The sequence below is a fragment of the Anabrus simplex genome, chromosome 6, assembly GCF_040414725.1.
Source record: "Anabrus simplex isolate iqAnaSimp1 chromosome 6, ASM4041472v1, whole genome shotgun sequence".
Classification (NCBI taxonomy): domain Eukaryota; kingdom Metazoa; phylum Arthropoda; class Insecta; order Orthoptera; family Tettigoniidae; genus Anabrus; species Anabrus simplex.
In genome coordinates this window covers 171,908,036-171,934,618 of record NC_090270.1, presented here as the reverse complement: position 1 = coordinate 171,934,618, position 26,583 = coordinate 171,908,036, and the positions used below count along the sequence as shown (strand labels likewise).

The following is a 26,583-nucleotide window of genomic DNA, read 5'->3' as shown; positions in this document are numbered from 1 at the left end:
TTTTTCACTTTATCACTGTTGATGAGCTGCTACCCGGAAATTAAAGTTTCCAACTAATCAGTTGATGGACTTATTGTACAGTTTTGTTGCCTTGTTACTACATAACACTGTCAAGAAACCTAAAACTGCACAGAGCAATGTTAATAGGCTGAGGATGAAACTACTTTATAAAGTGGGTAATCAAGTTACTGTATATGGCAGGCTGAAGATGAAAAGAACATTTTCATTCAAGTTATTCGGTAAAAGTGTCTTAAAATGAAATTGCAACTTCAATATCTAAACGACAAATAGAAAAAATGATTTGTACTAACCTCGGACCAACATCTTCAGGCACATCATGTTCCTTTACCAGTCTGAAGAAATGTACCCTCATTAGCCCCAATTTCTCATACTGTCCCTGAATCAAGCAGCGGAAGAAGGAAAAAGCAAGATGTCTGTGTTCCTTGGGAATATCACGATGAAAAAGGTCTTGTAAACAGATCCACAACTTCTCTATTGCATTCTAAAAGAGAACAGACAATTTTAAGAACAAATCATTGCTAAAATTAAACAAATGAAAGTTAATAATCTTATTGCCAATCAATACTATTTTTGACTTATTATTTATTTAAGCATAAAAGTATTGGCTGGCTGTAAGAATATTGAATTTTATTTAAGTAATACAGCTTAATATGGCTTTCTACTTCTTTTAAAATTGAACAGTTTCAACAAAATAAGAAACTGAGATATTAAACCTTATTCAGGTGACCGTTTAACTCACAGCTCATGACATTTGGGTAGTAACTGAGTTCTGATCTGTTGGTAAACATGATGATGATGATGATGATGCTTGTTGTTTAAAGGGGCCTAACATTGAGGTCATCGGCCCCTAATGGTACGAAATGAAGTAACAAAAAGTTCAAATTCATCCACTGACCAAAATAAAATTAAAAAATGTTATGAAGAATGAATGGATGGACATGAACCCAACAAAAAACAAACAAACAAACAAACAAACAAACAAACAAAAAACAGTGGATCAGGCTCAAAAAAAGATTGTAAATAATAGTATTACTGACCAAGGGACCACTTATAAAGCACAATGATGCTTGATGTCTAAAGGGGTGCAAAATCCACGTCTAAGGCCCCACAGAATGGTACATGTCGTGAGTAAAGTAGACCATTGTATTTGTCATGTTGGTGTACTAATCAAAAGTAGCGAAGACTCATAGTGTTCCACACAAGATGGTACTAACAAGTATTGCACTTCGTACAGGTAACACAGACCTATGGTGTTTCTCACACAATGGCGCCACTCATAGCCAAAGCAAACCAATGAGGTTCCTCACCTAGGTGTACTAGTCACGGGCACCGGTATTCCCAAGGTGTTCCTCTCACAGAGGGTACCAATCACAGGCAACGCAGACCCACGGTGTTGCTCATATAGTGGTACAACTCACAGGCTACACCCAGACCCGCGGTGTTGCTTAGATGGGTACGACGCACGAGTACTGGAAACCCCCAGGGCAGCCTCTTTACTGCTACTAATCACAAACCTATTTCATACCTAATTTAGTGGTACTACTCGCAAGTACAGGCAACCCATGGTATTTTCCGCATGATGGTACAAATCAAAAAGTGAGGAGCCTGGCACAAGTAAGTGGAAGCAATGCCAGAACTTGGCTAAGGGCCCCATGGGCTCCTTTTAGTCACCTCTTACGACAGGCTGGGGATACCATGGGTGTATTCTTCATCTGCGTCCCCCACCCACAGGGGGTAGTGTGTTTGGTCCGCGAGAGGTATTTTATTTCCCTCAAGTCCATCGGCAAGCCGGTTAGGACCCCCCTATCCGCCACCTGCGACGCGCCATGTGGAAGTATCACCTCTCAGTAGGTTCGTGGTGTTGGTAAATATGCACGTACAATAAAAAAAAGTAGGAAAATGAAAGATAAACCTTAATCATTGGATACTGTAATAGAAAATGCAAGGGTGAGTGGCTCAGACAGTAGAAATGCTGGCCTTCTAAACCGAAGTTGACACCTGTTTGATCCTGGCTCAGTCCGGTGGTATTTGAAGGTGCTCAAATTTGCCAGCTTTATGTCCGTGTACTTACTGGCATATAAAAGAACTCCTGGAGAAAACCCCAGCACTTCAATGTCTCTGAAAATCATGATAGTTAGTGGGAAGTAAAACAAACAGAAGTGAGAAGTAAAACAAACAACATTAAATTATGTGATAGCTTCAGATCCAAAGTGAGAGGATTAAACAACAAAGGGTTTGGCAGGGAAAAGGAAAGGAAGGAGTCTGGAAAAAGTGGGTAATTACAGATTTTTATTGTACATGCACATTTACCATAGTATCAAACTCTTTCATCATTTTGAAGAGAATGATTTCTAGGAACTGGTAATTGCAATGACATTACAACCTATAAAACAGATGTCATTTGTTCACATCAACAACCATTCATTATTTAGTTACTCTTCACACCTCTTAGTTGATCAATTTTATGAAACAAAGTTGAGAAGATAAAAACTACTGTAAGAAAAAGAAGACCATCATTTTATCGCCACAACCTTTATGGCTAAAGGAGGTTCACAAGGACTTGGAGAAGTGGGATCCAGAAGAGAGATATACAGGTAAGAACAACCTTCAGGAAGAAAATGGCATGAATGAGGGATACACCAGAGAAACTCATCAAGTCATGGAACATCTCAGTTGAAGAGCGACAAAGGAGAAGTCAAAGACTTTGGAACATCTCAGTTGAAGAACGACAAAGGAGAAGTCAAAGACTTAAGGCCATCTGGAAGGGGTGCAAAGAAAAGGGAATAAGTTTGAGAGATGGAAGATCTGGTGGATTATGTCAACGCTGTCCATAGATTACCGTACAAATAAAATATCACATAAGAGAGGGAATAGTAGAAGGGGAGAAGGAGAGTAAGGACAAAGAGGTAGTTTTTCACGTTGGCCCAACAACATGAGACAAGCAGGAATAGGCACCAACACAGACGAGGATGTGTGTGATATCAGGTCATGGTAGCACAGGAGAAGTTTATGGGACCAGAGCTGTTATCAGTGGGATACAGTGTAGGTGGGATACTGTTTAGAGAGTGATCAAGGATTTCAATGAGACTATGGAGTGGGTAAGTGGGAAACTGGAAACGAGATCTGTAGATTCAAACAGGTGGTTAGGAGATAAGGATCTGCACTCAGACGGCTTTCATATGAACCACATGAGTACATGTAAGTTAGTGGATTTATTTAGAAGGATTATAGCGAGGTACATTTAGGGACATGGGGTGGACTAAGGAGCAGTGAATGGCAACAGAAGCTCCAGTAGAGCAAACTGCTGTCAGAATCAATCACGATACCAAACTTCCAACACAAGAGTGGAAAGTGCTGAAGGCCACTTCAATCAATAAGACAGGAAGGACAGTCATTTTAGCCTTTGGTGAAAGAGACTTTGAAGAGCTCAAAAAGAGAAGCCTTAAGGCTAAGCTCAGACTTGAGCAGACGAAGTTTCAAGTCATCAGGGAAAAAACGAAACCCAATGTTGATAAAAATGGAGCTGAAGGTCCTTCAGGCCAATCTTCGGCATAAAAAAGCAGCTGTGGCCAATTTTGCCAGGAAGTTCAAGCCTATTGACGTGGCTCTTATTAAAGAGCCATGGGTAATCAAGGGCAGAGTAGCAGGACTGGCAGACTCTGGAGGTAAGCTGATGTACGATACAGCATAAGAAATACCCAGAACATGTCTTCTTGTGAACGGGAAATGAAAATGTCATATGTTGCAGGAACACTGTTCACGGGACTTAACCGTAGCCAAGATTAAACTTGGAAATTGGGAGGGACCCAGAGAAATAACCATAGGCTCTGCATACCTCCCATATGAATCAACTAATCTTCCCCCATCGTAAGAAGTTGAGAACCTAATTTGCAACGCAAAGAGGAAAGCCAAACACCTAGTCCTTGGAGCAGATGCAAATTCACATCACACAGCATGGGGCAGCATGAACTGCAATGCAAGAGGTGAGTCTTTACTAGACTTTATTATTGAAACTGAGTTGACGATATTAAACCTAGGAAACAAGCCTATATTTATAAATAAAAATCGTAGGGAGGTAACAGATATTACACTACGCATATTGCAAACTTTATTAAAGACTGGAAGGTGCTGGAGAAACAATCATTGGCAGACCACCAGCACATTCAATTTGCAATACGTGCAAGACTATGTGGGATTGAGATGTAACAGAGATCCAAAAAGAACTAAATGGGACAGATAAGAGAAGTTCTAGGGAAGGCTGTACAAAAAATTCCAACTAACGTGAGAGGACAGAAAGAATTGGGTGAGGCAGTGGAACTATTAGAAGAGGCCATTATAGACTCATTCCAAGAAAACTGTCCTCTAAAAGAAAAGAAAAACACCAAAAATGTAAGGTGGTGGAACAACAAACTAGCCAAAATGAAAAAAAAGAGGTTAGGATGTTGTATAAAATGAAAAAAAAGAGGTTAGGATGTTGTATAGAATATCATCTAGAAATGGTATGTGAGACGTACATCATAGGAAACTCACGAAGTATAACCTAGAGATACGGAAAGCAAAAAGAAAATCTTGGAAACTGTTCTATGAGAAAGTGGAATCACACACTGAAATAGCAAGGCTCCACAAGGTTCTGAAAGCAACCCATATAAATCAAGTGGGGACACTGGAGAAACCAGATGGGTCATTTACTCAGGTGGGGAGGAACACGCTGGAGATACTAATGGCGTGTCACTTTCCTGAGGCTGAGGAGATGATAGAAGAAGAAACGGTTGGAACAGAGACCGGAGCTCGAAGAGCAAACTGGAACTTTGCCAACAGAATAATAAAACATAACCATGTAAAATGGGCAATCGACACGATTCATCCTATAAAGGCTCCGGTGCCAGATGAGATACTTCTGATACTCCTACATAAAGGGCGGGAGATACTCGTCAATGCCCTGACGGACCCTTTCAGAACTAGTCTAGCTTTAGGGTGCGTGCCGAAATCATGGTCTGAAGCTAAAGCAATATTCATACCTAAGCCTGGAAGGGCAAATTATGCCCAAGCCAAAGCATACAGACCATTATGTTTAACCTCCTTCATGCTGAAAGCAATGGAGAAAATTCTGGATAAATATATCAGAAGAACAGTGCAAATGAACTCAACATTACATGAAAATCAGTTTGTATATAGATCTGGCAGATCCACTGAAGTAGCACTCCACCAGTTGGTTTGTAAACTAGAGGAAAGCTAAGAATATAAAGAAAATGCACTGGCGGCATTTTCTAGATATAGAAGGAGCCTTCAGCAATACAACCTATAACACTATGATCAAAGCATTGGGAAAGAGCAAGGTGAGTAAAACCATCATCAAATGGATTAAATCGATGTTAGACGGAGGAAGATAAAAACAACCCTGTTTGAAGAACCGCTTACGGTTAGGGTCACCTGAGGCTGTGCTCAGTGAGGAGCTCTTTCTCCTCTGCTGTGGAACCTCGTGGTGAACAAAATCATAGCTATGCTCAACGAACAAGGTTTTTATACACAAGGATATGCAGATGACCTAGTGATTGTGGTGCGAGGTAAGGTGATTAGTGTTATCCAGGATCTCATGCAAAGATCACTTAACCTTGTGGAGAATTGGTGTCGGAAAGAACAACTATCAGTCAACCCGAACAAGATAACTCTGGTCCCTCTTACAAGAGGGAGGAAATTAGCGGTAAAAAGATCACTGAAGCTCTTTGGGCAAGATATATATATGGAAGAACAGTCACTACACCTAGGTGTAGTGTTAGATAAAAATCTACCCTGGAATCCACATGTAGAAAGGAACATAACCCAGGCCAAGAACTTTCTTTATGCATGTAAAAGAGCCATCGGGAAGACATGGAGCCTAAGACCATCAGTGGTAATGTGGATATATATACAATGATCATTAGACCGTTGATGGCCTATGCTGCAATCACCTAGTGGCAGAAAGTAAGCCAAGGAAAAGTCAGTAGTAGATTGGATAGCCTACAGAGAATGGCATGCATAGCCATAACTGGGGCTATGAGAACTACATCGACAGAAGCCTTGAATACTTTACTAGACCTCCCATCACTATGCAATTTCATATAAAGACAGGCTAGAATGAGTTCATATAGAATGGCACAATCACAGTGCTGGAATGCACAAAGACCCAATCTAGGACACTGTAAAATTAACAGAGTAATAACAGAGGAAATTTTACACATACCTTCTGATCATATGATACCAAAGTACAACTTTGAAAAACCATTTGAGACCCAGATAATAAAAAAAGAAGACTGGGATATCAACAAGTGGAATATTGAAAAAGAAGATATAGTGTGGTGGATTGATGGCTCAAAGACTGGGGATGGCACAGGAGGAGGGATCAACGGGGGAAGACCTGAGAGATCAAGCCAGATGAACCTGGGCAAACACACTACAGTCTTTCAAGCGGAAATGATAGCTATCACAACATGCCTTGAAGAAAATCTGAAAATGAATTATAGGAATAAGAATATTTTCATTTTTACGGACAGCCAAGCGGTCATTAAGGCGCTAGAAGCAGTCTGGATAATATCCAGAATTGACTAGTATTACCATTCACTTCTCCTGAAACTCTCAAAGTTCAACATTGTCAAAATAATATGGGTACCAGGGCATGCAGGTATAGAAGGAAATGAAAAGGCAGATAAACTGGCCAGGAAAGGGACAGAAACACATTTTGTAGGCCCAGAACCTGTATGCGAGATTTCCTATGGACAAGCCCAACACTACATAGGAAAATGGGTATACAAAAAAGAAAAAAAAACCAGAACTGGAAAAATACTTCAGGATGAAGGCTTGCAAAGGAACTGATAAAAGGACCAAACAAGAAGAATACTAAAGAACTGTTGAAACTCAGCAGAGAAAGATGGCTAGTAGGACTGTTGACAGGAACACTGCCATCTGAAAAAACACCTGCGTAGAATTGGAGTAATAAGAGATAATACATTTAGGATATGCAATGAAGCAGAGGAATCAGCTTAACACATACTTTACAAATGTGAGGCGCTGAGTAGAATCAGAGTCTCCACTCTAGGACTACCAGGTGAAGGGAGAGAAAAAATCCAAGAAGACCCAATAAGAACAACCTGCAGCTTTGTGATGGGAGCAGGTATATCTAAGTGGGAATGAAGGAAAAACATAGTAGCAAAAGATCTTAGAGGAAGACGCTAATTAGGAACCAATATTTAGAGGCCCCATGAAGAAGAAGTGACAAGAGTACAGGAAGCTGGATGTCAAGTAACGATGGCACTGTACCAGCTGTAGAAGTATTGTAAGGAAAATAATAGAATTCAGTAATTTATATACAGTATTTACTGAATACTGTAACAGGTGTTGAATCAAGGTTGAAAAGTGATATTACGGATGCAGAATTTTTCTCCCGGAACTGGAGTATTAACTGAAGAGAAAGGACAGAACTGAAAGGAAGAGGTGGGGGGATATCCATACTGGTGAAAGATGAATTTTTAAGCTATGAAAAAGTTAAGAAAATTTTTTGTTTGCAGTAAGGATTATTTCTAAAGATATTAAGCAACTTCATGTTTTTGAGAAGTTACAGACCTAGAAGGGTAATGCTGATACTGATTTAGTTGGTTATAATGAACAGTGCATTAACAAAATTATATCATCATCATTTTACAATTCCAGTTTCCTGGGTACTGTTGGCGAGCCTCCTCCATTCTGTCTTATTGAGATACGTTCTCTTGTTAATGACGTCCTCCAGTGTCCTTCCTCGATCTGCAATGTCCATTTTTACGATGTCCATCAAGTGAGTTCTTGGTCTTCCCAACATCCGTTTCCCTGCCACATGTTTCTCCAAGTTAACATATGCTGTCCTTTTTGGCTCCATCCTCATTTCATGCTGAACTGATCTAACAATGATGTAACAATCCCTGCTTCCTTCTTAACCACATCACTTCTTAACTTGTCCAGTTTGTTTTCTGAATTGTGGACCTAAGGAACTTCATCTCAGATGCCTGCAACCTTGATGAGTCTTTCTTAGTGAGGCTGCAGGTTTCAATATCATAGGTTAAGATTGGTATGAAGTACTGACTGAACATCACCAGCTTTGATTTTGTTGGTACTTTGGGATCCCAGAGGAGTGTTTGTACTTGCTGGTAAAAGTGCACTTTATTTGCCACCTCCTTTGTGGCTAGTGTATCTTGAGATAATACACTGCCGAGGTATGTAAAGCTTTCCACACTTTCTAGTGGATGGTTTCCAAGCATGATGTTCGCTGGTCGTCCTTCTCTGTTTATTGCCATCACTACTGTTTTGAGTTCGCTTATCTTCAGATTGAATTCCTGGAACTTAACCTTCCATTCATTGAGTCCTGACTGTACTTGTTCCTCAGTTTCTCCCCAGATAATGACATCATCAGCAGAGGTTTTCTTGGTGTTCTTCATTATGTCATCCATGATGGTGATTAACAATAATGGGGATAGTGCACTGCCTTGCTGGACTCCACTTTCGGTCTTGAACCAGAATTAATGTCCGTCACCCAATCGCACGCAGCTGGTACAGTTCTCACACTTTCCTCCCCAGTCCCTCTGGCACATTTCTTTTTCTCAGGCATTCCTATATCTTCTCTCTTGTAATGCTGTCATATGCCTTCTCATCAACGAAAACCATAAACAGATCTTTGCCTCTTTCCCAACATTTTTCCATTGACATACGAACACTGAAGATTAGGTCTGTTGTGGACCTGTTAGGCCTGAAGCCATACTGTTCTTCAAACTGCAGATCTAAAATGACTCGCAATCTGCTCTCTAAGATTTTCTCAAGAATCTTAAGCCCATGAGAAAGGAGTGTTATTCCCCAGTAGTTGGAGCATTTTCAGCAATTCACTTTCTTAAACAGGGGGATAATGACACCCTTGCTCCAATTACTAGGTATCTTGCCATCTTTCCAAACTGCACTGAGCACACTGTGTAGCCACTGTAAACCCTGGACTCCTACTGCTTTAATCATGTCCGTGCTGACTTCATCGATTCCTGGGGATTTCCCTTGCGGTATCTTCTTAAAGGCTGCTTCTGTTTCCGCCCATGTAATGAGAAGTTCCGCTGTGCAGGTTTCACAGCTGGTTCTTTTGTTCTATGATCTGCTTCTGTCCTGTTCAATAGGTGATCAAAATGATTCCTCAGAACCTCTCTGATGTCCTCTTCTTTCCTGGCCAGGTTTCCATTAGGATCCTCAATTGCTTTGATGTTTTCAACAGAATTCCTTTTGTTTTTGATCACTCTGAACAATAGTTTTATATTGCCTCTGCTGTCTTCCTTCAGTTTTTGAGTAAATTCCTCCCAGCACTTTATCTTCTCCTCTTCTACTACTCTTTTAACCCTCAATCTCTTGCCCTGGTAAACTTGCTCGAGGTCTCTGATCTTCCCCTCGTCCCTTACCTGTTCTGGCTTGGATTTCTCTCTATCTCATTTTTTTCAGGCTATGTTCCTTTCCTTTATTGAGGATCTTACTATTTCATTCCGCCAAGGTGTCTCTTTTGCCCTTACTCTCGCACTTGTCTTCCCGCAAACCTCTACTGCTTCTTTTATCAAAGTGTTTTTAAATCTTGTCCACTCTACCTCACCACTCTCCACTTCTGTAGGCAGTTGTCCTCTTATACAGTCCTGATATTCAGTCCTTTTTCCGATCTGTTGTAGTTTCCACGCCTTAATCTTAGGCAATTTCCTGGTTGTTATCTTTGGTACATTAATGTCTTTCAGATCTGCAACTAATAACTGGTGGTCGCTATTGAGGTTCCCATTTGGAATCACCTTGACATCAGTCACAAGTCTACTTCTTACTTCATCTGTAATGGCATAGTCAATGACCGTCCTGCTCTTTCCATCCCAGCTGAAACGGGTAATCTTGTGACTGACTCTATGAAGTAAAAGCACATAGAGTACAACAAATTAACCTGTACTTTAGTCTATAACATAGTCTAGTGTGAGGGAGACAGAAGATATGACATGAGGAAAAGAGTCTCTGGGCAGCACAGCTTCAGTATAACTATCGGAATAACTGCTATCTGTTGGCTCATGGAGAATGTTTTTTTTTTCTTTTCATGGTCCGGTCCAATGATTTTGAGGATTTTTCTGAAAAGTGACATTGCATTGTCATTAAGAAGATTCATAGCTCAGAGTGCTACAGCCTTATCTGGGTGGGCTCAAGGAAATGGAGTGTTTATCATAGAGATATGTTAGGAACAATACAAGGGGTAGTATTCATACTGGTGAAAGAATAATCTGTAAGCTATGAAGAAGTTAAAGATGAGGAATATCAAATTCTAGGTGTAAAACTTATCTCTAAAGATAATAGGCAACTTTATGTTTTTGGGGGTTTACAGATCTGGCAAAGCTGGTGCTGATGATGATGCAGAATTTATTGATAAGATAATCAGCTATGTGGGGAAAAGGAATGAAAATGACAGAAAGCATGACCAACAAATGGTGAACAAGTTACAAGTTAATATGGGAAGGACAATTGCATCAGAAAGTGATGGAACCAACTGGAGGGAAAAATATTCTAGACGTGGTGCTGATAAAACCAAATGAACTGTATACAGTAACTGAAGTGATAGATGGTGTAAGTGATCATGAAGCTGTTCTTGTTTTCGTCAATAGTTAAAAATAAATGAGGTAGAAAGTAATGTTGTAAAAGTAGGACTATTAGAATTATATGGTGGATAAGAGAAGCATATGCCTTTGCTGGCAAGTGGTAGTGTTTATAGTGCACTAGGTCTTCTGGTATGGGCTACAATAAAACTTACTTTCATTGACCAGTCTCAGTCTTATACTTGGCTTTGACAATATGAAAGTGGCCGAGGTATGAGTGACGCATTGCCATTCCTTATGCAGCTAGTCCCTGCTATGAATGGTGTGAAAATGTCGCTCATACGGTCGGTTGGTGCACGCATTTCAGTGGGCTTGGCAGACTGATGTGCAATAGCAACTTCTGGCGCAGTGAGGAAAGCAACGGGAAACTACCTCACTCCTCATTTCCCTAGTACGCCTCTTCAGTGACACCTAGGCCATCTATGACAGCTAATGATGAACCTGTTTAGGATCTAACCAGCCTTCGGGCTGAATATCCAACATACATACAAGAGAAGCATGGAGACATTTTTAAGGAAAAATTATGATCAATGGAAAATATAAACAGTCTATGAGATGGGTTTACAATTGTTGAGTGTGAAAACAGGTATGTACTTTTAAAAGTGGTAGGTAAGGAATGGCAAGGACTTATTATATTATCATAGTCTGATACTCGTATGCAAGTATTCGTATTTTTCCTGCAATTCTTCCAATCCTTGAACTGACCGACGTAGATGCCTTTGATGGTTAAAGAGACCAATTCTGGCATGAAACCTGCAACCATACAACCACATTGGTTCGACTTTATAGAGGGAGGAGGTCGTGATTGAGCCAGCTTGTTTACACCTCTGACATTTTTCCTGTTTCCTGTCTATGATGTTCACGCTCAAATTGTGCAACAGCAGCTGCAGTAGTTGTGCGACAGCGAGTGCAGTCTTCTGCAATGATATACCACGTACTTGGATCAATGTCAGTGCTCCAGAAGGTCTTCTTAATCTAATCTTAATAGGGCTTCAGATGGGCACCATGGAGTCTCCCGCCTGTACTGATTTCATTATACAGAAACATCATCTTCATCATCTTCATTCTAGTCATCATCGCCATCAATTTCTGTTTTCTTTTCTTGGAGGTGATGGGTGACAACCTCTTTGATGTTTTCTAACACCATCTCTGTCTCATCTTCTAGATCAATGGTCAAGTAATCTTCTGCAATTACATTACCATAGTTACGCTGTTCAAGAATTTGTTGTAGCACATCAGTATTTTTGTTTATTATGGTTACTTCACCAGCATGAGAGGCTAACTTGGCTTTGAGAAAGCACTGACGTACTTACATATTTGGCGACACTCCTTTCACAGCTTCTGCAATCCAAATTACATCACAGGTCAATTCAGAATACACGCACTGAAAAGGATTAGAAAGGAAATTAACATTTTTTTCTGTTATACTAGCAAAATTTCTTTCCGTTTCCGCGTCAGACAAGTTCCGCTAAATACAGGTAAACTTACATGAATATTAAATCAAAATTCACGAGACTGGCAAAATTTTCCGATGTGGACAGTTTTCTGGTTCATAAAGGACCCACTAAAAGCAGATTTTACTGCAAATACAACTTTTTTTTTTCCCCCTCTATTCAATTCTTGCCATGCCTTCTTTCCTTCCACTGCTTGTCTCAACTACTAGAAACTGAAAACAGTTTTTCCTGTATTTTCCCTGGGATATTCCTGTTTTCCCTGCATTAAATTTAGTGGGGCATGGTAAATAACAGCGACGCTCGAGCATATTTATTATACTCTGGAATCATCATCTAGAAACATTTTTGCTGAACACTTAAAACAACAAAATGCAAAACAGAACACAGGCACTGCAAGAAGGAGTGCTCCAAGGTGGTTCAAGAAGACAAAAAAAGAAAAGAAAAAAAAATGCTGGCAAAAATTCAATGAATCTCTGCAAGAGGATACAACCAAAAGCAAAAAGGTCTTATTCCAGGGGGTTAAAAAGAAGAAAAACCCAGGTGAAGGTGCTAACTTCACTAAAAATGAACAGGAGGAAGTGATGACACATAAGCAGGATATATTGCAGAGGTAGGAAAAATACTCTCAACAGCTTTACAACGTGCAAAATACCTCAGTACAAGGAGAAATCAAATGCAGATGGAAGATAAGGAAAACGAGGTGTCCATGGCAGAGGTTGAGTGGGCCACTAAAAGATTTAAAAGAGGCAAGGCAGCTGGAATTGACGAGGTCACCACAGAAATGCTAATAGCAGCACGAGCAGTTGATCTACAGTGGTTGTATAGACTATTCAGAGTGATATGGAGAGAAAAGAATGTTCCAAAAGAGTGGACGAAAGGGTCATTATACCAATATTCAAGAAAGGAGACAGGAAGCAATGTGAAAATTACAGAGGAGTGACAATGATATCTCATACAGATAAGATCCTTGAAAGAATCTTGCATAGACGAATAAGAGACAGAGTAGAGGGAAAATTGGCAAAACACCAGTATGGATTCAGAAGAGGCAGGTCCACATTTGACCCAATATTTACATTGTGTCAAATGATAGAAAGGTATTGGTAATATGGAAAGGACATGGTAGTAACGTTTCTAGATATTGAAAAGGCATATGACAGTGTCCCAAGCAATTTGGTATGGAAAACATTGACAGAGGCACAGATTGGGAATGAAACAATTCAGATGGTAATAGCATTGTATCAAAATTGCAAAAGGTGTGTTAGAACCAAAGTGGGTCAAACTGAATGGTTCAGAGTTGATACAGGCTTAAGACAGGGAAGTGTATTGTCTATCTTACTCTTCATTGTCATCAAGGATAGAATTCTACATAATATTATGGAGAAGATGATGGGCGAGCAAGTAAAGTCTACGCTCTTTGCTGATGACATTGTAGTTTGGGGAGATAATGAAGAAGTACGGACACAAGTTGATTTATGGAAGGAGGAAATAAGAAATTTTGGAATGTAGATTAGTACTGCGAAAAGCAAGACTTTGATCATGACGAGAGGTAACAGAAAATCCAGGGGAGTGATAAAAATAGAAAATGAACCTCTTGACGTAGTGAAAATTTTTTATTATTTGGGCAGTACAATGTCACAAGATGGAAATTGGATGGAGAAATTGATTTAAGAATACAGCAGTCTGCAAGTTTCTACCAGTGTGTGAGAGACATTGTATGGAACAAAGATGTGCCAATGAAGTGCAAGAAGGTTTTATACTCGTCCTATTATAAACCTATGCTAACTTATGCTTCAGCAATCTGGACATTGACTAAGCGGAACTAAAGTAAGATACAAGCAGCTGAAATGAGGTTCTTGAGGAGCATACAGGAAAAGACAAGACGAGATAGAATACGAAATGAGGAAATAAGGAGAAGCATGGGAGTGTGTAAACTTCAAGAAGATATTGATGTAGCAAAGCTAAAATGGTTTGGACACATGATGAGAATACCAGGAGAGAGAACATTCATGGATACAGAGAATGGAAAGAGGCCTACGGGATGGCCTAGAATGAGATGGAGGAACTCTGTTGTGGACTGTATTGCAAATAGAGGAGTCTATAGCAATAAAGTACTAGAAGAGGAATGGTGGAAAGATCGAGTACGGTGGAGGGCTTTGGTACCATACCCTACCCGTAGAGAATCTGGAAAAGGGAATGGATGAAGAAGAGGAGAAGACTTAAAATGGCAAAAAGAACTTTCAGTAAGCTAAATAGGCTAGAAGTTATCTGTGAAGTGGGTTATCAGTAATCCCATCATACACAGCCACTACAAGAAACACTACAACGAAAATGAATTAAATTGCTCACAGCAAGTCATTAGTCAATCACTCTTCAAACTAATGCCGGTGTTCATCAGGGAACATATTCTTGAAATTGGCGTGAGTGAGATTTCTAGTTACTAAACACGCTCATAACAGAAACTCGGGAAAAAGTTCCCAGTTTCTTTAAAAAATGGAAGTGTCATTCGAATACGTATGCTAGTCAACTAGTGAGCATAGAAAAAAGCACCACTAACGCATTCCATTCTTTGTAGAATTATTTTCTGTGATAATTTTGCTTTTCTATAATAATTTCTCCTTAAGGCAGAATCCGTAATAATTACGGGCAGTCCATAATAGTTAGCACACAAACGTTATGCAAATTACATGGATAACTTTTAAAACATTCACCCCTTGTTTTTCAAGTTGCATTACGTCACACCGACACAGATAGGTCTTAAGGTGACGATGGGGTAGGGAAGGACTAGGAGTGGGAAGGAAGCAGCTATGGCCTTAAGGTACAGCCCCAGCTCAGTTCGGGTGTTTTAAAAAGAACTTTAAGAAGATGAGTTATTTTCTTTATAATTTATAATACACAACTCAAAAAAGGTTTGGCACCATCTGCATTTTTCGTTCGTGAAGGATGTTTGCTCTAAAATTTGTTGCTTGACAAACAGACGTCTGAATGACTTGTAATACTACCTCTTAGTGGATATGGAAGTAATACACTCAGTCTCAGAACAGTCCAGAAGAGTATGCTATTACTGTTACCTCTGGACATAACATGACGAGAGCACATTTGTGTCTTGTGCAGTATACAGACATGCCTCGACAAGTAATTACCGCTTTTGATACGCCCATGGTGACATTGCGTCAGCAAAACCTGTTTGTGAGGGCAATTGCCGGCCTGGCTGGTGTACACCATAGCAAAGTTGTCAGGACATACAACCACTATCATATAACAAAAAATATTGAAGATCATGCTCGTAGTGGTTGTGCGTGGTAAACAACAGCGGCTGATGACCAATATGTGCGACTCCTGGCTCACAGGAAACTGGCAGACACCAGAACAGAACTGAGTAATGACTTATGGCAGGCAACTGGCAGGGCTGTATCTACAAAGACAATCAGAAATAGTCTCCATAAAGACCACCTTGGCAAGCATTTGCACATTCATCCCAACACCATGACGCCAGGTTACAAATGGGCAAGGGAACATTCGGACTGGACTATGGAAAAATGGCGGCTGGTCCTCTTCACAGATGAGTGTCTAGTGTGTATAATGTTGGATAACTGTTGGATGAGTGTTTGGAGAGAGGTAATGCCATGTACGCCATCCTACATGCCCAACAACGAGGCAGAACTATCATGTTTTGGGGCAGCATTATGTATGGATGTCAGACACCACTCATCATTGTAGAGAGCAATATGATTGGTATACAATACCAGAACAGAATCCTCGGGCCATCGTACAATCATACTAACAACATTTTGGCGACAGATTCGTTCTGCAAGATAACGCGTGTGCACACTTCTCCAATCTTCTGAACCTCTTCCTCCTGGAGGCCCACATACATTAGCTGGACTGGCCTGTGGTGTCTCAGACATGAATCTCATTGTACGTGTCTGAGATACGCTGAAACAGGCAGTGTGACGATGAACAAATCCACCTCTCACCTCGCCAGAGGTCTGCTGTTAAAGAGTGGGACAGGATCGACCAAGACAGCCTCAACTGCCTTTTGGACAGCATGCAACGATGGGTCCAATCATGCTTCACTTCACTTCACGGGGTGGAGTAATACAATACTGAGAGGCAGAATCAGATTCCGACATTCGATAGGCGGATGCATGTTGCCAAAGAATAGAGATTGTTTTGTGCCTGTTGTTGCTTTTTCTTTACACCAATCATGTTACGCTTGACAAAGTGTGTATTTGCATCCCATACATTCCCTGAGGTCATCAGCAACCTAAGAACCCAGAACCGCAGATGACTGATTGATGTTTGTTGTTCAAAGGGGCTTAACATCGAGGTCATCGGCCCCTAATGGTACGAAATGAGACTAAATGAAATGACAACTTAAAAAGTCCAAAATCCTCCAATGACCAGAATTCAAAACGTGAGGACGAAGAATGAATGGATGGACGGATATGAATTTAAAACGATCAGTGGATCTGACCCACAGTGCCGCACATGCAGAGAAGCTGGCACAAAACAATAGTATTACTGAACAAGGGACTGCTACTATAGTACGATGCTGAACTGTTTATGCTTATAGTTGAAACGGGTCCAAAATCCAGGTCATTGGCCCCTCATAATGGTATTTATTGCTAGGAAAGTAGAACCATGCTATGTGTAATGTTGTGATACTAATCAAAAGTAGCATAGACTCGCGGTATTGCACACACTATGGTACTATTCACAGGTAGTGTAATGCGCACATGTAACACAGACCTATGGTGTTTCGCATATTGCGACGCTATTTACAGGCAACGCAAACCTATGACGTTCTTCATGTAAATGGACTAACCACAAGGACTCGTACTATGCCGTAGAATTCCTCACATGGTGGGAACTGAGCACAGATAAGGCAGAACCATGGTGTCGCTTATATAGGGGTATGAATCACAGGTACTGCAGGACCCACCTCCTGATTCACACACTGTCGCTACTAATCACAAACCTATTGCATACCTAACATAGTGGTACTACGCACAAGTAAATGCGACCCATGGTGTTCCCTGCATGATGGTACTAATTACAAGTAGTCTCATGGTTCAAATTGGATCATCCCTTGGTTGCCCCTTTTAGTTGCCTCTTACGACAAGCAGGGGATACCGTGGGTGTATTCTTCCTCTGCGTCCCCCACCCACAGGGGGGTTTTGTGTTTGGTCCGCGAGAGGTATTTTATTTCCCTCAAGTCCGTCGGCAAGCCAGTTAGGACCCCCTATCCGCCACCTGGGACCCGCCACGTGGGAGTATCACCTCTCCCCCTGCTATGCCAGCATAGTAGGTTCATGGGAACCACAGATGATGCGGAAGGTTTTTTTGAGGTGTGTATTATTATTTAAATTTTGGTTTAATGAAAAGAAAGCAATTACAAATTAATGGGGGAAAGTTACTATCTGCAAACATTTAATTTTACTACCAAACTGAAGACCTAGAATTACGTTATCATTAACAGTGAATTGTAAGCTACACAATGCTCTAACTAATGTAATACTAGATATCTCATACACCTCATGTACAATACGCACAACTTTTAGTGATACCTGGTTTTAGGGGGTGAGGAGTAAGGAGGGAGCTCTTCCAGTTCTGGTAATAATGCCTACTGAACGGAAATGAAATTTGAGTTGAATCGATAGAATGATCGATCGATATGAATTTTCTAAACCTTTATTATCTTAAGCCAACAGCTGCGTCACAAACACACACAGTATATAACATTATATAACAGGGGTGGCCACTAAACTTACTTCTGAGAGGCGCAAATTTAGGAGAAAAAATTTCGGGAGCATGTTTAGAAAATGGTATAAAAAATGAATACACATTTTTCATGTTATAACAAATGAAGGAACATTTATTTTCTACACTACACAGAAGCTCCAACTCTACAGCTGCTGTATCCTTTGTCATTGGTGATGAAACAGGAATGCCATCGCCCACATCAAGAGAAAAATAATTTTCCGGGAATGAAAATGAAGGTTTAAGTGATCTCAAATCATTAAATCTGCCATTGATTTCTACAGAAAGGCCAGACATTTTACTCATGTAATCTTCAGTTTCCATCTGAACGTCAGGAAGGCATTCAGTAATTTTCTTCAAACATTTGAAGTGAGAAAATTTTTAGTCTGAAGGTCTTTCCCAAAAAGCTTCAACTTGCTATGAAACCTAAATACAGTCTGGGCCAATTCAGAAATATCTTTACAAGGGAGATATTGCTTTGAGCGGGAGAGTGTGTCAGTGAGCCAGTGTTGTGAGGTGAAGCCAGTCGCGTTCACGTATAGGAAGTAGCGAGTGTCGATACTGTACTGAAACAGCACACAACTGCCGCCAGCCGCAAGATGTCGTTAGATTCCATTAATTATATAATTTAATTTTACTCTAGGGTCGGTGTCAAGAGCCGCACAAGACTGACTCAAGAGCCGCATGCGGCTCGCGAGCCTCGTTGTGGCCAGCCCTGTTATATAACATTTCTCGATGCGAATCTTGTTCCTAGCATGAATTCTGTATTTTGACTTTGCTGTGTAAACAACAACAGTACTAGCACGTCAAGTGTACGCCAGATGTCTCACGGCAATGCATACTAATAATAATGATATTTGCTTTACATCCCACTAACTACTTTTACGGTTTTCGGAGACCCCGAGGTGCCGGAATTTAGTCCTGCAGGAGTTCTTTTACGTGCCAGTAAATCTACCGACACGAGGCTGACGTATTTGAGCACCTTCAAATACCACCGGACTGAGCCAGGATCGAACCTACCAAGTTGAGGTCAGAAGGCCAGCGCCTCAGCCCGGCGCAATGCATACTAGAGTCATAGTTTGTGTTTCAAAGGTTGCCCATACGAATCTCGAAGATAACCGAGGTCTACCGATTCAGCGCTAGGAGCCCAGGTATCACTAAAAGTTGTGCGTACTGTACTGCCACCTTCGAGCAGTTAGCAGAAGTGTGTCTTTTTTATTCCCTCTCCTTCACCATCATATGCGCTCACTCCATCTGTTTCTATTTTTCTCTCAAATTACTACTCTCTGCGTATGACTTGCATAGCGTCTACATATCAGCCTCAATCGATCATTCGGTTCGGTTCAGGTCCGGACTCAGATCGAAAGCATCATTTTGATGAGACAAGTCATTTCCCTGTGTTTTCACTGCATATTTTCTGCATTTTTTTTTTCTTGTGCTCTCCATTTTCCATTTTTCCCAAAAATGGATACCCTGATATTCTACCATAGGCACTCACTACCCCACTTACAAATGCCCTTTTGAAGTTGGACCATTCATCTTCCATACTTCCTACTTCAGTAACTGGAATTTGTTGTTTCAGTCTCTACAGAAATTCCTCCTCTTAATTTCCACACTTTTATTTTACTTTCTCTTATCTCCTTTAATGTTTCCATTTTCCCCACTCATACCCATATGATCTCAATCGAATGTTTCTCGTGATAAAGCTGTTTCATCCATAAACTGTGTGATTGTCCTTTCCACCAGAAAGTAATCAATCACTGATTTTATTCTTCTGTCACCCCTAACATATCTTATAAATTTTCCTGCTGTTTTCTTCTTCTGAAACCTTGCATTGCCCACGATCACATTCCATTCCTCTTACAAAACTCCAGTAGTTTCTCCTTCTACATTCCTTTTCCCATATCCAATTACTTCTTTTTTTCCTTGTCTTTTGTTTCTCACTTGTGCATTTACATCTCCCATTATAATCAATTCCACCTCAGTTATCTCCTTTTCGTTTTTCCAGGAATTCCTCAATATCCTCCTCTTTGTCCCCTGTCTGTGGTGCATATACATTTGTAATTAAGTCCTTCACTTCGTTCCTCATTCTCAGTCTAATTTTCATTATCCTGTCGATGTACTCTACCATATCCACGTACTTCTCCAAATGTTTTGAAATTATCAGGCCCACACCATTTTTTGCCTCTCGACTCTGCAGTATAGTGTATATCCGTTCCTCATTCTCCTCTTTTCTTTCCACTTCCATTTAACTTCCCTAAACCCCATTATTTCTAGACTCTCTTTCTCATAAAATCCATCACTACTTCTGCCTTTCCTGTCAGGGTCATAAGACTGATTACGCCCACCTCCATCCTTACTGCAACCCGTAAAAAACCTCATAACCACATCAAGTGATCTGTAACATTTATTTACAACCTCCTTAATGCCTACCTCAATGAAAATCTTTTCTCATATTGACTTGCACCCCTTCAATATAGCAATTAAAACTGAGAGAACTTTTCTTCATGACAAAACTTGCAACCTGACTTTTCACCTCATTTGCCATCATATCACTATCTGCTGTCCATCTTACAACATTGTCGGTCTTTTTTGCAGTCACTCACAATCTTGTAATTTATTATTATGTTATGCAGTATAAAATCATCAGCAAGAGGCCTGAAGTGTGATTCCAGTCCTTTACTCATATCAGATACATATATATAAGAAAGCATGAAGGTTCAGTAACACTGTCTTGTCAAATCCCTCTCTTAATCGTCACAGGATCATATAATACTTCACCTACTCTAATACTCGGAGTTATATTTTCTAGGAATTTAGTAACCCAATCAACCACTCTTTTATCCAGTTCAGTAGCCCTCATTTTTGTCAATAGTCTTCCATGATCTACCCTATCAAAAGCCTTGGATAGGCCAATAGCAATACAGTCCATTTGACCACCTAAACCTAAGATATCTGCCATAAGCACCATCTTGCTGCTTGAGGCTTAGTGGAACAACCTATCCTAAACCAAAACTCCTTTCTAAAGAAATACCGATACTGTGAGTTTTGTACTGTCAGCAATATGGATAATGAATTTCAATATAAATGAGTAACCACAAGGCACAATTCCTAAGTAAAAACAATAATAATAATAATAATAATAATAATAATGTTATTTGTTTTACGTCCCACTAACTACTCTTTTACGGTTTTTGGAGATGTCGAGGTGCCGGAATTTAGTCCCGCAGGAGTTCTTTTACGTGCCAGTAAATCTACCGACACAAGGCTGATGTATTTGAGCACCTTCAAATACCACCGGACTGAGCCAGGATCGAACCTGCCAAGTTGGGGTTAGAAGGCCAGCGCCTTAACCGTCTGAGCCACTCAGCCCGGCAAAAAGTAAAAACAAAACAAAACTAGAGATCTTTTCTGGCAACTCTCTAGCTATCTGGATGATTTGGTAATATAATTGGAGTCGCATACGCTGACTCACTGACTAGAACAAGAAGGTTTAAAATTTCATCCAAGCATTCTACTTCACTATGACCAGATATTGTGCATTACCATCTTTATAACATATTAGCAAAAAAATACAATGGAGGAGATTTTTAATTAGAAAAACGTAGCCTCCTGCCTAATCACATTAACGAGGTTGTAAAGAAAGGTTACAGATCTCTTCACATGGTTATGAGGGTATTTAGGGGTTGTAGTAAGGTTGAAAAAGAGAGGGCATATGAGTCAAGACCCCAATTAGAGTATGGTTCCAGTGTATGGGACCCACACTAGGACTACTTGATATGAGAACTGGAAGAGATCCAAAGGAAAGCAGCACAATTTGTTCTTGGAGATTTCCAACAAAAGATGATGATGATGTTATTCCCAAAATTTTGCCGTGTAGGAGTTCTTTCACGTGCCAGAAAATTTGCCAACTCCTGGCTAACATATTTGAGCACCTTCAAATACCACCGGACAGAGCCAGGATCGAACCTGCCAACTTGGGCTCAGAAAGCCAGTGCCTTAACCATCTGAGCCACTCAGCCTGGCTTCAACAACAGAATATGCCTTTCTAAATAAAGCTATATGTTGCTCAATATGGAACCAATGATGAGATGTATAACTTGTAATAAGTGGTATGTTCCGAGCTGTGTCTGTGAAAAGATGACGTGGAATAATATTGGTAGACGAATAAGCTTGAGCAGAACTATTTTTTTTAACTATTCGCTTTACATTGAACGACAATGAAATAGAAAAAGGGCTATGAGTGGGAAGGAAGCAGCCATAGCCTTAAGGTACAGTTCCAGCATCTTCCTGGTGTGAAAATGGGAAACCATGGAGAACTATCTTCAGAGTTACCAACAGTGAGGTTCGAACCCACCCTCTCTGGAATGCAAGCTCACAGCTGCACGATCCTAACCGCACGGCCACTTGCTCAGCGAGTAGAACTTTTAACAATAGGAAAGATAATAATAATAATATAAAAGAATTTTTGGACTCCAACCTATTCAATACATTACTGGATGTTAACATTTAACATTTTTAGTTAAACATCGTTAAAATGGAGACATGTTTAATTTTGAGGTGCTTTGATATGACTGATGATGCCCCACATGGAGGGCGAAACATGTCTCCATTTTAACGATGTTTAACTAAAAATGTTAAATGTTAACATCCAGTAATGTATTGAATAGGTTGGAGTCCAATAAATTCTTTTATATTATTATTATTATTATTATTGAGATTCTTTCAATACGGAAAATAAAATGATTTTCATTACTTGCAATAGGAAAGATCATAATATGAAGATAAAATTGGAATTTAAGATGACAAACCTGGGCAAATATTCATTTATAGAACAAGGAGTATGGAATTGGAATAACTGATCAAGGGCAATGTTCAATAAATTTCAGAGTGCTTTGAAAAACATTTAAGAAAAGGCTAAGGAAACAACTGATATGGAATCGACCACCTAGACAACAGCCCTAAAACAACAAAATTGATGAATGAACACCAACTGATAACCTAGAAATAGTAGATTTAAATGATGACTAAATATTAATTCCAAAATCAAACAAAAACAAAGTTTGCAATTAGTAAACATCACTACAAGAAAATCAACCCCAGTGAATAGCGAGACTTTTCAAATAAATGCACACAAAAATTACGATGACATGTAGTAACGGTCCTCAGAAACATAGCACACACTAAATAATCTCGGTCACAAATTTACTAAAATTACTTACATCTTCCAAACGGTTGTACATAACGGCTTCACTCAGTTCCTTGATAACTTTAGTCCGATGATTTATAGGGGTTTCAGGACCAAGATCCTTTTCAATATCAGCTGTCAGCGAAAAGTCTACCCGACCTTTAATATTACCTGAAAAATAAAACTGTGAATAGTTGTTCAAACATATCAGAGAATCTGATTTTTCAGCAGAAGCTTTAAACTATAATTATTTGCATTTAACCTTACACAGTTGAACTACAGTACCTGTTCCTCCTCGGTTTATTCGAAAGAACTGTTTTAACTTTTCTTGAAATGTTTTATCTTTTGCGCTCATCTTAAAAGCCGGATTTTGGTAGGTGTTATATTTCAAACCAAGGTACTTTTCCGTGAATAAATAGTGTTCATTCCTGAAATCAAGAACGGATACATATAAATCTCTCTTGTGCACGGAAAGCTTGATTGTTTCACTCTTCCTTTAACGGACCAAAAGAAATATCCACTCAATTGACGACACTCCTCTAAAAATACCTTGAAAATTGAATTTCAGGAGAGGTTAGATTTGTTTCGCTTTTGACAGGAGTAGCGATATCTATCTTCTTCTTCTCCTCCTTCTTCTTCTTGTTATTTCACTCATGCACAGCCTGCTCGATCTCCGACGGAGGCAAAACAGTTCTTCTTCTTCTTCTTGGGATTTTCTTGGGCGCTGCTAAAAAGCCATTACCCAGTCGCAACACTTATTTTATCACAAATCTTCCATAGAAGTATATACTGAGATTTGCTTATGACTGATAGAGTTGATCAACACTTGTAAAAACACGCAAGAAACACTAGGGTTACAGGTCGAGAACGTGACGTCTTCATAGGTTACAGCAAAGAGATTGAGTTACAGTTATGTAGAGGAGGATGCGAGTTAAGCTCATAACACTCTCTAGTCAAAAGAAGTTAGAGTTTAATGTTACAATTATCCAAAAATTCTTGAATAGCAAGAACAAGTGAAGGTACAGGCTGTTGAACGAGGCGAGTGACTGTTGTGGGTACTGGTACGTTTTGCGAGCGTAAAGTGTGGAAAAAACGTTTTCTATGTAGGGCGTAATGAGAACATTGAAAGAATAGGTGATTAATGTCGGCCAGACTATTATTGCATGGGCACATGGGTGAATCCACTAACTTTAATTTGAATTTATAAGCCGGAGTCAAAGCCTGATTAAAGCGTAATCTGATAAGTGTTGTAATATGCCTGCGTGAATATTTTGTTATTGAAAACCATGGTCGACTAGCAATACTTGGTTGCAGCTGATAGTAATATTTTCCTTTGAGTTTCGCTGATTGTGTCCAAATGTGCTGCCATTTTTGTTGAACAGCAAGTTTAATAATCGGTGTGAAATCTGTGTACGGAAGGGCTATGGAAGCATTGATTCCGGTTCCGTATGCAGCTTGTTTTGCCATTTTATCAGCCTGATCATTGCCTGCGTTGTTCGAGTGACCTTTTATCCATGTTAGAGTTATATCAGCACCATTTTTTTCGAGTTCAAATAAAAGGCGTCGAATATTGCAGATATACCAATTTTTATACGACTTGTGTGGCATTAAACTTTGAAGTACACTTAAGGAGTCGGTAAAAATGATCGCTGTGGAGATATGATTATTTTTTATGTATATCAAAGCTTGTCGTATAGCGAAAGCCTCAGCAGTAAAAATTGAGGCATAGTTTGGAAGTGTGTATTGCTCGCGGACGTGTAACTGCGGAATGTAATATGCGGCTCCCGTGCCTACATGTTGTTTGGATCCGTCTGTATATATTGTGAGAGTAGGATTTAGATCGTTTATTGCCATTTTAAGTGTTAGTTAAAGGCATTTCAGAAAGTTGCATTGTGCTGTTATTAAAGAAAATGTGCTGAGACACTACAATATTTGGTTTGTAGTGCATAATATTGTATGGCATTGTATTGTATGGAAGTGAAGCATTTTGTTGAATGCCAGGATGATATTGTCGCGTCAAGTTGAATGCGTCTAACAAAGCTGGAGTTCGTGATTGCTGTTGAGAACGTTGACGATATTTCTCCATTAATTGTAGTTTGGGTAGAATAGGATGTCTAGCTAGCGCCATTCGGGCCAATAAAAATTTAGAAGCTAAATACAAACGGCGATAGTGGAGAGGCATGTCACATGTTTCAACAAGTAACGCATTAGTTGGGGTAGAGGGTAAAGCGCCTATACATAATCGGAGTGCTCGATGTTGAATTACGTTGAGCTTGTGAATAAGAGTGGAGGATGCTATATCAAAATAAAAGGATCCATAATCTAAATGCGAGCGTATTGTATGTCGATAAAGTAATAAAGCCGTTACGGGATCAGCACCCCAGTTTCGTCGAATCGTTAATTTCAATATATTAGTAAATTTTTGGGTCTTTTTTGAAAGGTATTCAAAATGGGGTTTCCAGGACAGTTTATTATCTAAAAATATACCAAGATACTTGTGCACCCGGACGATCGGAATTGTAATATCTGCAATTCTGAAAGAGTCTGTATTATACTTGCGTTTATGCGTGAAAATCATGGCCACATTTTTAGTAGAGGAAAGTTCCAAACCATGCTCGTTTAACCATGCTTTAGCAGCAGTTAATGCTCGAGTGATATGAGTTCTACAGACTTCCAGACTTTCATGAGAAGAATAAATGGCTATATCATCCGCATAAAGTAATATTCTTGCATCGCGAAGCACGACACCTTCTAAATCCTTTAAATATAGAGCAAATAATAGGCCACTTAAAATGTCGCCCTGAGGCAACCCATTAGACGCGTATCGTACATTAGACATAGAGGTTTGGCATGTAATTTCCATTCGCCGAAAATATAAAAGATGTTGGAGTATTTTAATAAAATTAGCAGGGAGGTGTAAGTTATGAAGTTTCGACAGTAACATTTGTATGGGCACGTTGTCATAGGCAGCTTTGATATCAAGGAAAGCAGCAATTGTTCCATGTTTGCGTTGTTGTGCTAGCAGCAAATCCGTTAATAATATATTAATGGGATCCGCTGTGCTTCTTCCTTTTATAAAGACATATTGATAGACTGGTAGCAAATTGTAATGAGCTAGACACCATAAAAGCCTTTCCAAAAGAATACTGAGGAAGACCTTCCTTAAACATGATCCTAAAACGATTCCTCTATATTCGATGAGATTGGTAGTCGAGAGTTTGGGTTTCGGTATGGGTACCAACGTAAATGTATTCCATGCAGAAGGAGGAGCATCTGAGTTTAGTATTTTATTGTAATACGCTACGATTATTGCATGTGCATGATAAGGAAGGTGGGAGAGCATTTTATAGGTAATATAGTCCGGTCCGGGAGCAGAAGTGGGTTTCTTTTGGAGTATGTTAAAAAATTCTGGATAAGATATAGGTTGGGAGAGTGTGAGAAATTTATCTGAAAGAGGCGTTGTAGTATACTGCTGAAATTCTTGAACAACGAAGTCCGGAGTTAATGTGTCGTA

General features: G+C 39.8%; 1 protein-coding gene across 2 annotated transcripts in view; it reads right to left on the bottom strand.

The window, feature by feature from the left end:
- Positions 1-23,690, bottom strand: part of gig (tuberin) — a 619,250-nt gene extending 595,560 nt beyond the window's left edge. For both annotated transcript variants that reach the window (XM_067150053.2, XM_067150054.2), the window contains exons 1-4: positions 23,619-23,690; positions 23,355-23,497; positions 23,104-23,240; positions 312-502 (exon numbers count right to left, since the gene is read on the bottom strand). In XM_067150053.2, coding sequence (XP_067006154.2) covers positions 312-502; positions 23,104-23,240; positions 23,355-23,424 — 398 coding nt within the window. In that variant the 5' untranslated portion in view covers positions 23,425-23,497; positions 23,619-23,690. The remainder of the gene's footprint in view (positions 1-311; positions 503-23,103; positions 23,241-23,354; positions 23,498-23,618) is intronic.
- Positions 23,691-26,583: the final 2,893 nt, after the last annotated feature.